This window comes from Salvelinus alpinus, chromosome 19 (genome assembly GCF_045679555.1).
Source record: "Salvelinus alpinus chromosome 19, SLU_Salpinus.1, whole genome shotgun sequence".
NCBI lineage: Eukaryota > Metazoa > Chordata > Actinopteri > Salmoniformes > Salmonidae > Salvelinus > Salvelinus alpinus.
The window spans coordinates 35352417-35370143 of record NC_092104.1 but is presented as its reverse complement, the minus strand read 5'-3'; the positions used below and the strand labels follow the sequence as shown (position 1 = coordinate 35370143).

At 40.4% G+C, this 17727-nt stretch overlaps 2 protein-coding genes across 4 annotated transcripts; both read left to right on the top strand.

Moving 5' to 3' along the window:
* The first annotated feature begins 2505 nt into the window (after positions 1-2505).
* Positions 2506-7118, top strand: LOC139545444 (beta-centractin-like). Its single transcript, XM_071353211.1, has 11 exons — positions 2506-2719; positions 3597-3661; positions 3782-3857; positions 4033-4158; positions 4330-4454; positions 4732-4948; positions 5086-5178; positions 5314-5488; positions 5614-5675; positions 5824-5864; positions 5959-7118. The coding sequence occupies exons 1-11, from the start codon at positions 2672-2674 to the stop codon at positions 6059-6061; spliced, it is 1131 nt and encodes a 376-aa protein (XP_071209312.1). The 5' UTR covers positions 2506-2671; the 3' UTR covers positions 6062-7118.
* A 3025-nt stretch (positions 7119-10143) lies between these two features.
* On the top strand, positions 10144-17641 carry LOC139545443 (BTB/POZ domain-containing protein KCTD9-like). 3 transcript variants are annotated; one of them, XM_071353208.1, is made up of 12 exons: positions 10144-10309; positions 14283-14404; positions 14509-14552; positions 14631-14727; positions 14860-14918; positions 15016-15144; positions 15308-15375; positions 15462-15557; positions 15663-15812; positions 15922-16027; positions 16131-16264; positions 16515-17641. In XM_071353208.1, the coding sequence occupies exons 1-12, from the start codon at positions 10262-10264 to the stop codon at positions 16629-16631; spliced, it is 1170 nt and encodes a 389-aa protein (XP_071209309.1). In that variant the 5' UTR covers positions 10144-10261; the 3' UTR covers positions 16632-17641. The 3 variants fall into 3 exon arrangements, with proteins under 3 accessions (XP_071209309.1, XP_071209311.1, XP_071209310.1); XM_071353209.1 differs by lacking the exon at positions 10144-10309 and adding an exon at positions 11104-11171; XM_071353210.1 differs by lacking the exon at positions 15016-15144.
* Positions 17642-17727: the final 86 nt, after the last annotated feature.

Here is a 17727-nt window from a genome sequence, read left to right as displayed (position 1 = left end):
ATGCTGTGGGGATGTTTTTCAGCGGCAGGGACTGGGAGACTAGTCAGGATCGAGGGAAAGATGAACGGCGCAAAGTACAGAGAGATCCTTGATGAAAACCTTCAGAGTGCTCAGGACCTCAGACTGGGGTGAAGGTTCACCTTCCAACAGGACAACGACTCTAAGCACACAGCCAAAACAATGCAGGAATGTACTTGAGTGGCCCAGCCAGAACCTAGACTTGAACCTGATCAAACATTTATGGAGAGACCGGAAAATAGCTGTGCAGCTATGCTCCCCATCCAACCTGACAGAGCTTGAGAGGATCTGCAAAGAAGAATGGGAGAAACTCCGCAAATACACGTGTGCCAAGCTTGTAGCGTCATACCCAAGAAGACTCGAGGCTGTAATCATTGCGAAAGGTGTTTCAACAAAGTACTGAGTAAAGAGTCTGAGTACTCATGTAATTGTATTATTTAAGTTTTCTAAATTTGTAAAAACCTGTTTTTGCTTGTTCATTATGGGGTATAGTATGTAGATTGAGGGGAAAAAACGATTGACTCAATTTTAGAATAAGGCTGTAATGTAACAAAATGTGAAAAGTTGAGGGGTCTGAATACTTTCCGAATGCACTGTACACAGTGGACTGTACAGACTTACCTATAGAGTGTGCACCCATAAAATGTGGTATCAGCTAGGATTTTTTGGTGGGAACCAGTTTACCAAGATTTACCACCCAAACCCATCCCCTATTTGACTACAAATATCAGTGTGTATAAATGTATTTTAAAAATATGGCAGCGTTAGCTAACGAGAGTTGGAGCCAACATGTTTTCAGCACTTTTTTCCCTTGACTGATCAAAACTCATTTGCTCTTGCTCTCTCTTGTCTCTCTGTGGCAGACATAGTTAGCAATATGTTTGGAACGTCAAATCGCAGTATCGAATCGCAATACATATAGAATTGTGAGGATCGCTATATCATATCGGCACATAATATCGTATTGTGAGGTCCCTGGCAATTCCCAGCCGTAAGGAACAGTGTGACGTTAAATGGAACTGTTAAATTATATGCAATGTCTAAATTCTGTCCCATACTTCATACGGTCTTCTCTGCTCTGACATCCGCATGATCAATAATCGTGTGTGCGTTGTTGTAGCCTACCGTATTTACACATACAAATCGCCATGAATTCAAAGCACATGCATTGTTTATCCTGAAACTGTACACTCGAACTTGAAATGCAGCTCCCGAGTGGCAGCGGTCTACGGCACTGCTTCTCAGTGCTAGAGGCGTCACTACAGACCCTGGTTTGATTCCACACTATATCACAACTGGCCATGATAGGGCGGCGCATAATTGGCCCAGTGTTGTCCTGGTTTGGCCGGGGTAGGCCGTCATTGTAATTAAGAAATTGTTCTTAACTGACTTTCCTAGTTAAATAAAGGATAAAAAAGTTAATACATTAAAAAAATTGGCTCCAACGGGAAGCATTGATGCACTCTGCTTTTAGAGAGCCCACTTAAGAAGAAAAAAAATAGAAACAGGTACGGCCCATAGCCTATGGAAATTATTTTGTTTGTTTGCTATAGGGTAGGACTACCAGGTCCTGCATTAAGAGCTATTACCTTAATATTTGAGTAAACTCTTTGGAATTGTAATCTGTGGGTGTCACCGAGTAGGTGAAGCTGGCTGTACAGTGGACATATGCACGCCCCCAATGCAATTGTGCAGTCTAATACATCCACAGGGGGATCAGATTTTTTATTTTTTTTTTACTGTTTGTCAAATTAATTATTATTGCATTATTTTTAAGTTATGTAACAACATTCCAACCTCGTTTAGCATTATCTAGTGGTCCAGATATGGCATTATTCCACTACTTGTATCCATTTGGATCAGTTTCAATGGTGAGCTTTTATTTTCAGGGTGCATGCACCCAGTGGTGGAAAAAGTACCCAATTGTCATACTTGAGTAAAAGTAAACATACCTTAATATAAAATAACTCAAGTAAAAGTGAAAGTCACGCAGTAAAATACTACTTGAGTAAAAGTCTAAAAGTGTTTGGTTTTAAATATACTTAAGTATCCAAAGTAAATAGAATTGCTAAAATGTACTTAAGTATCAAAAGTAAAAGTAGAAATAATTTCAAGTTCCTTACATTAAGCAAACCAGACGGCACAATTTTTATTTTTATTGACAGATAGCCAGGGGCACTCTCCAACACTCAGACATAATTTACAAGCGAACCGTTTGTGTTTAGTGAATCCGCCAGATCAGAGGTAGTAGGGATGACAAGGGGTGTTCTCTTGATAAGTGTGTGAATTGGACCATTTGTGTCACAATGTACTTTTGGGTGTCCGGGAAAATGTATGGAGTAAAAGTACAACATATAAATAGTAAAGTAAAGTACAGATCTCCCAAAAAACTACTTAAGTAGAACTTTTAAGTATTTTTACACCACTGCGTGCACCCTATTGTTGCTAGCTAGGCTTCATACGTCACCGTTTTACTTCCAATGGCTTGCGATTGGCTTGTGTGGCTGTACATAGAGTGGGCGGATAATAGCTGAGCCTATCTAGCTATACATTTATATCTGCATCGTTGCGCCACATAACAAGGCGAAATCAGCTAACTACAATGCTAGGAAAAAATGATTCATAAAGGACCTATATCTATAAGGTTATCACCATGGAGTCCTACGATATAATAGCAAATCAGCCTGTGGTTATTGATAATGTAAGTAGCCAACATCATTGGTAAATGTAACGGTAACTAAGGTAACCGAAAAGTCGCTAACGTTAGTTTGCTTTTCAATGGGTGGTGGTCGTTGTCTTGTTTATAGCTCAAGTTAGCTAGCTAGCTGATTAGCCTGTAGTATGCTTTTGCAAACCCTCTTATTGTCTAGATGGTTAGCTAACAAGATTAGCTAGCTAAAGCCACAGAGATCAAATATCTTTGCTAAAGCCACTGACTAGCTTTGCGACTCAGTCAGTAGCTAGTTAGCTACCTGCCATAGCATTGTGAGACTGGAAGGGTGATGACCAAGGCTAACAACAAGCTAACGTTAGATGGCTGCATCCCCAACCAATCCATCCCAATGCAGTATGCTAACTATGGGGAGCTCACAGAGTAAAACAATGTATCTTACTTTTCAACTAGTTAGGTTAGTTTGCTAGCTAGCTATAAATAAGAAGTCTAGCCAACGTTAATTATGAAAGAAAGGACGAGTTAGGAAACTAGCGCATCATCTAACGTTAGGCTAGATTATTAACAGCCTTTCTCTTCAGGCTACTTGATAGCAGCATCATTGTGAAATAAAATAAAGAATAATTTACTTATGCATCATTGTGTTGCTGATCGTAATCAATGCAAGGCATTAGAGTACAATAATTAAGGAATAGCATATTTTTACTACTGATATTGGGGTCTGATCCAGTAGTTTACAATAGGCCAGTGTGCTGCCCCTCAGCGCTGTCTCATGACTACTGACTGATATCACTGTACAAACAGGATGAACAGATGGGGCCAGAGACGCCCTCAGTCCCTATAATAAATGAGTTAATACATGTAGCCGACGTTGCATGGACCTACATTTTCTTACTTTCTCTTTCAGGGCTCCGGTGTTGTTAAAGCTGGTTTTGCAGGAGACCAGATCCCCAAATACTGCTTCCCAAACTAGTAAGATCAAACACTACAGCCATCTCAACACTATAATATTAAATACTTAAATGTATTTGACTGAAATGCTTTGTTTGAATGAAAAGAGTATGTAAAATGATCCATGTGTTTACCTTCTAGTGTGGGTCGTCCAAAGCATGTTCGGGTGATGGCAGGTGCTCTGGAAGGAGATCTCTTCATTGGCCCAAAAGCAGAGGTACAGTGCTCTACTAAGACCGATGCCTGTGGCCCTGTGTCACTGATAATGTAAAGGGCTTTATGGGCCTGTATGCCTATATGTAGGCTGTTATTAACACAAAATCTGTATTTTTAAACAAAATATAGTACTTTGGCTGCTATTCCCAAGACTTTATCTCTCCATGTGGTTGTAGGAACACAGGGGGCTCCTGTCTGTGCGGTACCCAATGGAGCACGGTATTGTGAAGGACTGGAATGACATGGAGCGCATCTGGCAATATGTGTACTCTAAGGAGCAACTACAGACCTTCTCTGAAGAGGTATTTTTCTCTGGTTTCTGTGACACACTTATGGATACTTTTAATTTGATCATGAGAGCTGGTGTTCTTTCTCAGGGCTTCTTGAAGTGAATATGAATTTGATAGTGTTTTTTTTTTTTTTACTGTTTCACTGCATTGACTTTCTTTTGCATTTCTCCTAATGTCCTTTAGCATCCTGTGCTGCTGACAGAGGCCCCCTTGAACCCAAGTAGAAACCGGGAGCGTGCAGCAGAGGTGTTCTTTGAGACCTTCAATGTACCAGCGCTCTTCATCTCCATGCAGGCAGTATTAAGCTTGTGAGTTTGTTTTTCCTCTAGATATCTTGTCTCTTGTTTGCCAGCCTTATGTTGGGCATACCAGTACATTAAAATATTTCACTCCCAGAGGAGGTAAATGGTCATCACTAGTTATCACAGCCATATAGGTCATAAAACCTCTCCTATAGCTGTGGTAGCTAGTGACAACTAAGGAAACCCCAGGTTAATATGACATGTAATGCATTAGTAACTGTAGCGATGTGAAAATGATCATTAGCAAAAACAACCGTTTTGAATGTCTCTTTGGATATTGCAGATATGCCACAGGCCGGACAACAGGAGTGGTGCTGGATGCTGGTGATGGGGTAACCCATGCTGTGCCCATCTATGAAGGCTTTGCCATCCCTCACTCTATCATGCGGGTGGACATTGCTGGACGTGATGTCTCACGCTACCTACGCCTGCTAATGCGCAAGGAAGGCTATGACTTCCACACCTCAGCTGAGTTTGAGGTTGTGCGCACTATCAAAGAGGTACGGATGAAGAAATTGTTGTATTTTTGATGGGATCAAGGCAAATAGTTGTATAAATCTTCAAGACACTATCAGTCCTGTTATTTGTTTCATTCTTTGTCCTTGACGCCTGTCACCCTAATTGTTTACCTCTGCAGAGAGCATGCTACCTCTCACTGAACCCACAAAAAGATGAGACCTTGGAGACAGAGAAGGTGCAGTACACTCTTCCTGATGGCAGCACATTGGATGTGAGTCATGTTAGATACATTCTCAAAATGTTTAAGATTGTGTTCTGGAAGTTAAATATTACTACTTACTTTGACATTAACATATAAGCTGTTGTATTTTACTGAAGAATTGACAGCTTGTTATCCCCTGTGTAGATTGGTCCTGCTCGGTTCCGAGCCCCAGAGCTCCTCTTCCGTCCAGACCTGATAGGGGACGAGAGTGAAGGAATCCACGAAGTTCTTGCTTTTGCCATCCAGAAGTCCGACATGGACCTGCGACGTACACTCTTTTCCAACATTGTTCTTTCTGGGGGCTCCACACTCCTCAAAGGTATGGACTAGAGTCCTGTCCCACCAATTACATATTGAAGACTGTAGCAAACAAACTCCACTGCTTCAGCATTGGCTAATTGTATTACTCTCCCTGTTTACAATTCTTTTTTTTCTGTCCCAAAGGTTTTGGTGACCGGTTGTTAAGTGAAGTAAAAAAGTTGGCACCTAAAGATGTGAAAATAAAGGTATTTGCTGTCTTAACCTTGGCGCCGTATTTACCTATGTATGCGCACTGAGCAGCAATTTCAATGTATGTTTAATGTTGGTGCAACATATTTCTGAACTAGTTGTGCTGTTTCACAGCCAGTTTATTTCCCTGTTTTACTCTGTTAGATCTCTGCACCTCAAGAACGACTCTACTCCACGTGGATAGGGTAAGTAACGTCATGTGATCAGCCACACTCAGATTAAACATTAGTCTGTTTCCAGAGTAATGGACAGTAATGATCCTCTGTTGTATGCTTTAAGGGGCTCCATCCTTGCGTCACTGGACACCTTCAAGAAGATGTGGGTTTCAAAGAAGGAGTATGAGGAAGACCGAGCACGTGCCATCCATCGGAAGACCTTCTGAAGAGACTGGCGGTGCTCCTATTCTGCCAAAAAGAAAATCCACCACACCCCCTGATGGGGAGAGCCCATGACTCCCTATGGCATGCCATCTACTGACTCCCCTACACGCCATATGACGGGGAAACTGGCTAGGACTGGCAAAGTGTTGACCAGCATTTACCAGACAGACCCAGAACCTGTCCCAATGACAAGGCTTTAAAAGTTGCATCTCTTGATATTGTGGATTTGTTTTTTTTGTTTAACACATTCAAGGCTAAGTTGCATTGCTTTATTCAAATTCTGTATTCTGTGTGTTATGCCCCATAAAATCCATCACTTAAATGACAATGAAGGTGAATGTTCTGCTTTACTTTGATAGATTCAATTAAGACTTTTTTTTACCTTTGGGCGTTGTTACTGTGGCACATTAAACAGTGTGCAAATATACCTTAAGAACTAGTTAAAGTTGTCTCCTTATTTCCCACAGTCTGAATGGAGACAGTTTAAAGGAAATGTTAAAATATGACCCAGTGTACTGTAACTTACACCGACTCCATTTAAAAGTGTTGCTTCATATTCAACTGTTGAAAGACGACACTGATGGATATTTTTTTTTTACTGATGTTGCAATTTCTGAGGAGAACTTTCCCTTATTTCAAACCCAAGTGGATCTAAATTGTATTAAATATTTGATTGGTTCATCATTTAACTCAACATTGTAAGGGGACTAATATTAAATCTTGAGTGGACCATATGAGTTAATAGCACTGTCACATTTGAGAATATTATCCAAACTGGTATGGTTTACTTCCTCTAATCTGAACTTTTAAACTGCACCAAAAGGTATGCTGACATGATAATGGATTGGTTGTCATGTTTTCTGCTGGATATTTGCAATCTAAACCAAATTGGAATTACTGACTTCATTTTATATCAAAATATGTATATTTTTGTTTCAAGAGGAACCGTGTGACCATATCCTGCTCGTATAATGACTCCTTCAAGCAAATACTAACACTAAAATTAACAGTATTGCTGAAAGAAAAATGTGTTTCATTACAATAAATTTGTGCACTCTGCTATGTGGTTATTTTTGTTGTGCTGAATACATTAGCAACACTGATGTAACTTAAGATTTTGAATAAAATTCTCACTGCAGATCCTCTCAAGCTCTGTCAGGTTGAATGGGGAGCTCTCCAGAGATGTTCGATCGGGAGCAAGTCTGGGCTCTGGCTGGGCAACTCAAGGATATTCAGAGACTTGTCCCGAAGCCACTCCTGCGTTGTCTTGGTTGTGTGCTTAGGGTCGTTGTCCTGTTGGAAGGTGAACCTTCGCCACAGTCTGAGCTCTGGAGCAGGTTGTCATCAAGGATCTCTCTGTACTTTGCTCAATTAATCTTTCCCTCGATCCTGACTAGTCTCCCAGTCCCTACCGCTGAAAAACATCCCCACAGTATGATGCTGCCACCACCACCATGCTTCACCGTAGGGATGGTGCCAAGTTTCATGCAGACGTGACGCTTGGCATTCAGACCAGAGAGTCTTGTTTCTCATGGTCAGAGTCCTTCAGATGCCTTTTGGCAAACTCCGAGCGGGCTGTCATGTGCTTTTTACTGCGTGACTACCACAGAATGCTGTGGTAGTCATGCTGATTAAGCGTGCCTTGAATTCTAAATAAATTACAGACAGGGTCACCAGCAAAGCACCCCCATACCATACTTTATTTAACTAGGCAAGTCAGCTAAGAACAAGTTCTTATTTACAATGATGGCCTACCCGTGAACAGTGGGTTAACTGCCTTGTTCAGGGGCAGAATGACAGATTTTTACCTTGTCAGCTCAGGGATTCGATCAAGCAACCTTTTGGTTACAGGCCCAACGCTCTAACCACTAGGCTACCTGCCGCCTCAATGCTTTACGGTCGGAAATACACATAAGGAGATCATCCGTTCACCTACTCTCTCACACAAACACACGGCGGTTGGAACTAAAAATATCAAATTTGGACTCCAGACTAAAGGACAAATTTCCACCGGTCTCATGTCCATTGCGCGTGTTTCTTGTTCAAAGCAAGTCTCTTCTTATTGGTGTCCTTTGTAGTGGTTTCTTTGCAGCAATTTGACCACGAAGGCCCGATTCACACAGTCTCCTCTGAACAGTTGATGTTGAGATGTGTCTGTTACTTGAACTCTGAAGCATTTATTTGGGCTGCAATTTCTGAGGCTGATAACTCTAAACATATCCTCTTCAGCAGAGGTAACTCTGGGTCTTCCATTCCTGTGGCGGTCCTCATGAGAGCCAGTTTTAAGCATAGCTCTTGATGGTTTTTGAGACTGCACTTGAAAAAGAACGATTCAAAATTCTTGACATTTTCCTTATTGACTGACCATGTCTTTAAGTAATGATGGACTGTTGTTTCTCTTTGCTTATTTGAGCTGTTCTTGCCATAATATGGACTTGGTCTTTTGACAAATATGGCTATCTTCTGAATACCACCCCTACCTTGTCACAGCACAAATGATTGGCTCAAATGCATTAAGGAAAGAAATTCCACAAATTAACTTTTAAGAAGGCACACCTGTTAATTGAAATGCATTCTACCTCATGAAGCAGGTTGAAAGAATGCCAAGAGTGTGCAAAGCTGTCATCAAGGCAAAGGGTGGCTACTTTGAAGAATCAAAAATATATTTTGATTTGTTTAGCACTTTTTTGGTAACTACATGATTCCATGTGCTATTTCATAGTTTTGATGTCTTCACTATTATTCTACAATGTAGAAATTAGTAAAAAATAAAGCAAAACCTTTGAGTAGGTGTCCAAGAGTTTTACTGGTACAGTATATAAACAAAAAAAAGAAAGTCCCTTTTTCAGGACCCTGTCTTCCAAAGATAATTAGTAAAAATCCAAATAACTTCACAGATCTTCATTGTAAAGGGTTAAAACACTGTTTCCCATGCTTGTTCAATGAACAATTAATGCACCTGTGGAATAACAGCTTACAGACGGTAGGCAATTAAGATCACAGTTATGAAAACTTAGGACACTAAAGAGGCCTTTCTACTGATTCTGAAAAACACCAAAAGAAAGATGCCTAGGGTCCCTGCTCATCTGCGTGAACATGCCTTATGCATGCTGCAAGGAGGCATGAAGACTGCAGATGTGGCCAGCGCAATAAAACAAAGTCACTATCTGGCCACACCAGATACTGTTACTTTTGATTTTGACCCCCCATTTGTTCAGGGACACATTATTCAATTTCTATTAGTCACATGTCTGTGGAACTTGTTCAGTTTATGTCTCAGTTGTTGAATCTTGTTATGTTCATACAAATATTTACACATGTTAAGTTTGCTGAAAATAAACGCAGTTGACAGTGAGAGGACGTTTATTTTTTTGCTGAGTATACACACACACCGGACTCTGACATTGCTCGTTCTGATATTTCTCAATTTATTTTTGGATTGTGTATTGTTAGACTGTTGGAGCTAGAAAACAAGCATTTCTCTGCACCTGCGATAACATCTGCAAATCTGTGTAAGCAACCAATAAACATTGATTTGAAAATATTTAGGTACAGGTTATGGTAGGGACATCCCAAGGATTCTACTTAGTAACTACCATGGGTGTGTGGTCTGCAGAGTGTGTGGACAATGTGGACAGCACCAGATATACTTCATTTATTAACTAAATGAAATTATTTAAATACCCTTTTAGTGTAAGAGCTTTTTGAAAAGACTGCCTGAAATTTCTGGTGGGATAGTGTTTTGGCCTGCCTGGTGATGCAAATTAGTTAATAGGCCAATTATTGCTTGAGAAATTGCTCTTTGCTGGTAAACTATTTTTGTTTAATTTTTAACATTTTGAATTGAAAACTATCACATTAAGGAACTTAATTGTTACCCAGGAATGATTTGATATTGAGATAAAACCGGCTGCATTGGAACTTTAAAGTATTACTGACGGCACGCACCGGCTTGTAAAACGATTGCACCCAATGATGGCCTCTGATTGGCTCACCTACTTTCTGTTTCAATATTTGATTGGTGTGAGGCTTAATGCCTAAGTAATATGCCCATTCCATTGGTTGGTTGGTTGGAGTTAACCAATGTTCAAGGTTGTCTTCTTGCTGTTTCGTCAAACTGTCAAGTCTGCTAGCTAGCTACCTCTGGAGCATCCTTCTGGGGCTCATTGTTCTAGAATTAGTATTAAAGCTTATTACTAAGAATGAGAAGAGTTACTGTTTTTGTGAACGGGACGTCCAAAAATGGCAAGGTGCGTAAAGTTAGCTTAGCTATTGAGCTAACGTTAGCTAGCTAGCTAATTTAATACAGCCTCATCTTCGACGCAACTAAGCCACTAACGTTAACAGCCAAATGTCCAAACTAACTGGTTTAGTTGCATCGAAGTTATGCGGCCCATAATTTGTGTAGCTAGCTAACGTCAGTGGTGGAAAAAGTACTCAATTGTCATACTTGTAAAAGTAAAGATACCTTAATAGAAAATTACTCAAGTTAGTCACCCAGTAAAATACTAACGTTACTTGAATAAAAGTCAAAGTACTTTGTTTTAAATATACTTAAGTATCAAAAGTGAAAGTATGAAACATGAAAGGACCTTATTTTACATATCAGAAAGAAATAAAAATAAAAGGTTTAATTGATACCTTGATAGGGTTAGTGTTCCCACACTGAATATCTCCATGTTGCAGCGCTTGTTTGCGGAAAACAGACAGAAGACAAGCGGTTACCACCTGTGCTAATTAAGCAATAAGGCCTGGGGGGGTGGTATATGGCAATATACCATGGTTAAGGGCTGTTCTCATGCGCAACGCGGAGTGCCTGGATACAGCCCTTAGCCATGATATATTGGCCAAATACCACAAACCCCAGATGTGCCTTATTGCTATTATAAACTGGTTACCAACGTAATTAGACCAGTATAAAGAAATGTTTTGACATAGTGGTATACGGTCTGATGTACAACGGCTGTCAGCCAATCAGCATTCAGGGTGTGAACCACCCAGTTTATAATTAGCTATATAACGTGCACCAAACACCTATGTCTAAGCGTAACTCGGGAAGTGTAGTTTCATCAGATGGGGGGGGGGCAGCCATAACTATGCAAAACTGCCACAGTAAGTGTATATTTTTTATCTGAAGGATTCTTTCAAGCTGATGAAAGATAAGGGCTATATGTTTCAAAAGCCGTTTCGCAAGCGATGATTATTGACGTTTCTAAACCTAAAAACACAGCATCGGGATTGTAGTTCACATGAGCCAGTCGTGGGCGAAGCTAATGGCTGAAAACTGTAGGGAGAAGGCTGAATGCAACCTAGAATTTTCTCACGAATGCCAAACCCTTCATTGAGACAGTGCCACATTTTCATTTGTTTAGAAATCAAAAAGAAAGAAAAGTTGTCTTGCAAATTCAGCAGGCTCTCACTTTTAGAAGTTCCGTCTTTATTTTATTACTTATTATTATAGTTAATGCCGTCTTTGGTGTGCTTTGCACAAGCATCTTTTTCCCCAAACCTATTTATTTTTTATTAAGTCATACATAAAGTGTTAGATTGTGTGAAGTTTACTAAATGTGTAATGTGATATATTTTAACATGACTATTTTTAACTTCTTATGGCTGCAGGGGCAGTATTGAGTAGCTTGGATGAAAGGTGCACAGAGGTGCCCAGAGTAAACGGCCTGCTCCTCAGTCATAGTTGCTAATATATGCATATTATTATTAGTATTGGATAGAAAACACTCTGAAGTTTTTTTAAACTGTTTGAATTATGTCTCTGAGTATAACAGAACTCATATGGCAGGCAAAAACCTGAGAAGTTCCACTTCCTGTTTGGATTTTTTTTCTGAGGCTGCTAGATTTTCAACCAAGCTCCCATTGACATTACAGCGGTATATGGATGAGTTTTCACTTCCTACGGCTTTCACTAGATGTCAACAGTCAATAGAACTTTGTCTGATGACTCTAATGTGAAGGGGGGCCGAAGGAGACAGGAATGATTCACCACTGCCATGAGGTGACCATGCATTGAACACGCGCGTTCATGTGAGAGGCAGCTCCGTTCCATCGCTCAACTGAAGTCAATGTAATTCTCCGGTTGGAACGTTATTCAAGATGTATGTTAACAACATTCTTAAGATTGATTCAGTACATCGTTTGACATGTTTCTACTGACAGTTACGGAATTTGTGGACATTTTGTCACGTTATAGTGGACGCGCTTTGTGACTTTGGAATTGTTTACCAAACGCGCTAACCAAAGTAGCTAATTGGACATAAATAACGGACATTATCGAACAAATCAAGCATTTATTGTGGACCTGGGATTCCTAGGACTGCATTCTGATGAAGTTCATCAAAGGTAAGGAAACATTTATCATGTATTTTCTGGTTTCTGGCGGCTAATTTGGCTAATTTGGCTATTGTTCTGAGCGCAGTCTCAGATTATTGCATGGTTTGCTTTTTCTGTAAAGTTTTTGAAATCTGACACAGCGGTTGCATTAAGGAGAGGTATATCTATAATTCCATGTGTATAACTTGTATTTTCATCTACATTTATGATGAGTATTTCTGTTGAAACGATGTGGCTATGCAAAATCACTAGATTTTTTTGGAACTAGTGAATGTAACGCGCCAATGTAAACTCAGATTTTTTTATATAAATATGAACTTTATCAAACAAAACATGCATGTATTGTGTAACATGAAGTCCTACGAGTGTCATCTGATGAAGATCATCAAAAGTTAGTGATTAATTTTTTCTCTTTATGCTTTTTGTGACTGCTATCTTTCGCTGGAAAAATGGCTGTGGTTTGGTGGTGACCTAACATAATCGTTTGTAGTGCTTTCGCTGAAAAGCATATTTGAAATCGGACACTTGGTGGGATTAACAACAAGATTACCTTTAAAATGATATAAGACACATTTTTACATTTAAGTCATTTAGCAGACGCTCTTATCCAGAGCGACTTACAAATTGGTTCATTCACCTTATGATATCCAGTGGAACAACCACTTTACAATAGTGCATCTAACTCTTTTAAGGGGGGGGGTTAGAAGGATTACTTTATCCTATCCTAGGTATTCCTTAAAGAGGTGGGGTTTCAGGTGTCTCCGGAAGGTGGTGATTGACTCCGCTGACCTGGCGTCGTGAGGGAGTTTGTTCCACCATTGGGGTGCCAGAGCAGCGAACAGTTTTGACTGGGCTGAGCGGGAACTGTACTTCCTCAGAGGTAGGGAGGCGAGCAGGCCAGAGGTGGATGAACGCAGTGCCCTTGTTTGGGTGTAGGGCCTGATCAGAGCCTGAAGGTACGGAGGTGCCATTCCCCTCACAGCTCCGTAGGCAAGCACCATGGTCTTGTAGCGGATGCGAGCTTCAACTGGAAGCCAGTGGAGAGAGCGGAGGAGCGGGGTGACGTGAGAGAACTTGGGAAGGTTGAACACCAGACGGGCTGCGGCGTTCTGGATGAGTTGTAGGGGTTTAATGGCACAGGCAGGGAGCCCAGCCAACAGCGAGTTGCAGTAATCCAGACGGGAGATGACAAGTGCCTGCATTAGGACCTGCGCCGCTTCCTGTGTGAGGCAGGGTCGTACTCTGCGAATGTTGTAGAGCATGAACCTACAGGAACGGGTCACCGCCTTGATGTTAGTATGTATGTTTGAGGAATTTTAATTATGAGATTTCTGTTGTTTGAATTTGGCGCCCTGCACTTTCACTGGCTGTTGTCATATCGATCCCGTTAGCGGGATTGCAGCCATAAGAAGTTTAACACACAAAATAAAAATGTTTATTAATAAAATATTTCATCCATTGTCTACCTCAAATGAAGGGGATGATGACTCTTTGCAAGATGGAGGGAATCTGATTTCATTGGTGCTTAACTCACGGTTTAGTAATTTCATTAAATTTCATTCGGAGTAAGTGGAGTTAGGCTGCCCCGGAGCAGGTTAGTTCTGAAGGATTCGTTGCCATAGAAATTTACCTGACCAAAAGGTGAGCCACTTTCGTATGACCAGTTATCCCGAGTTGAACTCAGAGTTGACTAAAGTTAAGTCGCTAACTCCTGGCAGTCTTTGTAGTTTTGAACTTTGTTGTTGTTATCTGTCTATAAGCAGTGCTCTAGCTGTGTGTCATCATGTCATATTGCTGAGTCTATCTTTAAGTTAGCAAGAAATAATGGGTTTGCCCAAATCAGTCTTTTGTGACAATAACTCTGTTTTCCTTTATTAGGTTGTAGCTGTGTATGGGACCTTGACTGACATGTTATCTGTAGCAACCAATAAGTTGGGAATCAGAGCCTGTAATTTATACAATGGAAAAGGTGGTCTTATAGATGACATAGCGCTCATCAGGTATTGTTAACTTCCTTCAACACTTTGTAGTTTCATGCACTTGGAAGGTCCTTACTCCTGCCAATATTGCGTATTAATTTCTCTACAATTTCTTCTTATTATAGGGATGATGATGTTTTGTATGTCTCAGAGGGAGACCCCTTTTTTGGTGAGTTTGTGTCCTCTAATTCTTTCCTTGCAAACCATTTGGTTTGAGTTATCCCTCTGAATACTGTTATTATCTTAGACCCACAGAATGATGTCAGGGCTAGAGACGATCGGCCTGGGGCACACACCGATTGGCTGACGCTTAATATTGGAGGGCGTCTCTTCACCACCACACGGTAAGCAATGGAGGAGTTATTTCCATGGTCTATGAACATCAGAAGTCACAAATGAACATCTCTCTCAGTATTATTGCCATCCACTTTATCCTTTGGGCACTTCTTTCCTCACAAACTGATCTTTTTTTACAGGAGCACCTTGGTCAGCAAGGAGCCAGAGAGCATGCTTGCTCACATGTTTCAGGAGAAAGGTACAAATAATTAAGTCTGTCACATCTACCACTAACCCTGCTACCTTTTCTTTTGTGATTTACACATAATGATGTCCCCTCTATCCTTGCTCTGCAGCTGTATGGGGTAACAAGCAGGATGAATGTGGGGCTTACCTGATTGATCGCAGCCCAGAATACTTTGAGCCTATTCTTAATTACCTGCGACATGGCCAGCTCATTATCAATGAAGGAATCAATTTACTTGGTATATATGGCATTTACAGCCAGAACTTTCATTACCTTTATTCTATGATACTGCTCACAGATGAATGAGAACACTTCAGTTGTGCATGTTGAATACAGTATTTAGATTTCTGAAATCTTGACAATATATTAGCTCAAATCAGTAAATTAAATGTGAATTTCAGGGGTTTTGGAGGAGGCCCGTTTCTTTGGAATTGAGCAGCTTGCTGAGCAGTTGGAAGTAGCAATAAAGGTGAAGAACTCAAGCTACATATTTCAAATGATTTATTACATTTCAACACAGCATATTGATCCATGTCACCCCATGCTTTTCTCCAGAATAACCAGACACCTGAGGACCACTCTCCCATCTCTCGCAAGGAGTTTGTTCGGTTTCTGCTGGCTACACCCACCAAATCAGAGCTCCGCTGTCAGGTAAAACGCAACACATTTGCAACAAGGACAACGCACTGTTGAACATTAGATGCAGTCTAACTAACATGACACGTGAACCTGACAAATAATACATTTATCCACAAGGGACTTAATTTCAGTGGTGCTGATCTCTCTCGCCTCGACTTGCGCTACATCAACTTCAAGATGGCCAACCTGAGTCGCTGCAACCTGACACATGCCAATCTATGCTCTTCAAACCTGGAGCGCGCTGACCTGTCTGGGGCCAACCTCGATGTGAGCCCATAGCTCCTTCACTAGCCTATGAAACCTACCCGTTACACCGTGTCAACATTTCAGAAGTGAGCAGTATTTTGTACGGACTGATTTTGTCTTTCTGTTTTAGGGTGCTAACTTGCAGGGTGTGAAGATGCTCTGTTCAAATGCTGAGGGGGCGTCTCTCAAAGGATGCAATTTTGAGGACCCATCTGGACTCAAGGCCAACTTAGAGGGTAAGCTTTCTAATTGATTTGTATGATAAGAGGAATGAGAAATATGGAACCGATAACACTTGTATAACCTTTGGTGTTGAACATCTAATTTCTGTCTTATTAGGTGCCAATCTGAAAGGGGTTGACATGGAGGGAAGTCAGATGACCGGAATTAACCTGCGTGTGGCCACTCTCAAAAATGCTAAGCTGAAGAACTGTAACCTGCGGGGTGCCACTTTGGCAGGAACCGATCTTGAGGTAAGCTGAGGGCATTTAAGAGGATTAATCTTGAGACAAAATAATTAAGTCAAATAGAATTAGACTACTCTTGTAATCATTTTAAGTTTGTTGTTAAAGGTTTGTCAGTTAGATACCATTAAGTTGTATATCCTAAAATAACTGTATTATTACAGTTTTATTACCATGACATCTAAGGTTAGTACCAAGAATAATGACTGTGGTTAGTACCAAGAATACTGACTGTTGAGTTTCGTTTTACTCCTCACAGAACTGTGATCTGTCTGGCTGTGACCTACAAGAGGCCAACTTGAGAGGGTCCAACGTGAAGGGGGCCATTTTTGAAGAGATGCTGACTGCATTGCACATGTCTCAGAGTGTTAGATAACTCTCCTGCACATTCCACCTGGGTTCAGGCTGGTTAATCTCATGGATGCCTGGCAAAGGTCTTCATTTGCCAGCCAATCCCACCCACCCCTATTTTCAAGCTTCTTGGACCCTTGTGCAATACAGGTAGTTTTATGCACATCCCTGGCATTCCAGCTCATATACTAGCTTTAAATAATTTGCACTAGAGCACATTCAGGGATATTTGTTTCTGTTATGTAGTGGACGCTTTTACCTGCCTTTCCTTATTTATCCCCAAAACCAAAATATTTCATGTATGTTTACTATTATGTCTGGATTCAATCCTACCTTATTACTATTTTTTTTAATTCTAGATGTATACACACTTGATTATTTAACGCAACATCTCTGAAAGTCAAAGATTATTAAACTAGTAAGTGCATGAAGGTTTAAAGTAACAATATAAGGGCATGGTGGGACTGTACATTCTTATCAATGTACTTAGTTTTATGCCAGATATGCTTTATGATTAGGATAATGTTTTTTTTTTCTAAGCCAAAGCCATACTGTAGCATGATAAAAATGGCAAAAGAGTTTGCTGTTATTGCACCACCTAATTATGCTGTGGATTTCATTTTTCTTATAATACTGTGGCTGTTGAAATAGAATTTCAAGAATGCAATGTACTCTTCCTTGATAATCACTGAAGTCAAAAGCTGCCTCTTGTGGTGTTTGGTGTTCTCTGTGAATCTACCTCCTTATTTTTTACCGCTTTCTGATTTATATCTAGTTGCATGCATTTCATGGTGGTTTTTGCCTCTTGTTGTATGAAAACCATTATTCATCATATCCAAATATGATAATCAAAGTGAATAAGATATTTTTTAATAGTGTTACTGTCATGTTCAAGCTTGTGGATCACCTACTTGTACGAGGAAGATGGTTGTATAACAACACTCACACCACAATGAATTGCATATAATTCAATCATGTTTTGAAGTTATACTTTGCACAAATCTGTCTTAAATTAAACATTTTGTTCACTAACTTCTGTTTTACTTACTCGCAGGACACCAAAAAGTTGAATGTGGTGCTTGTAGTGTTTTTTTATTTTTTATCCAGTGCTTACAAAACTT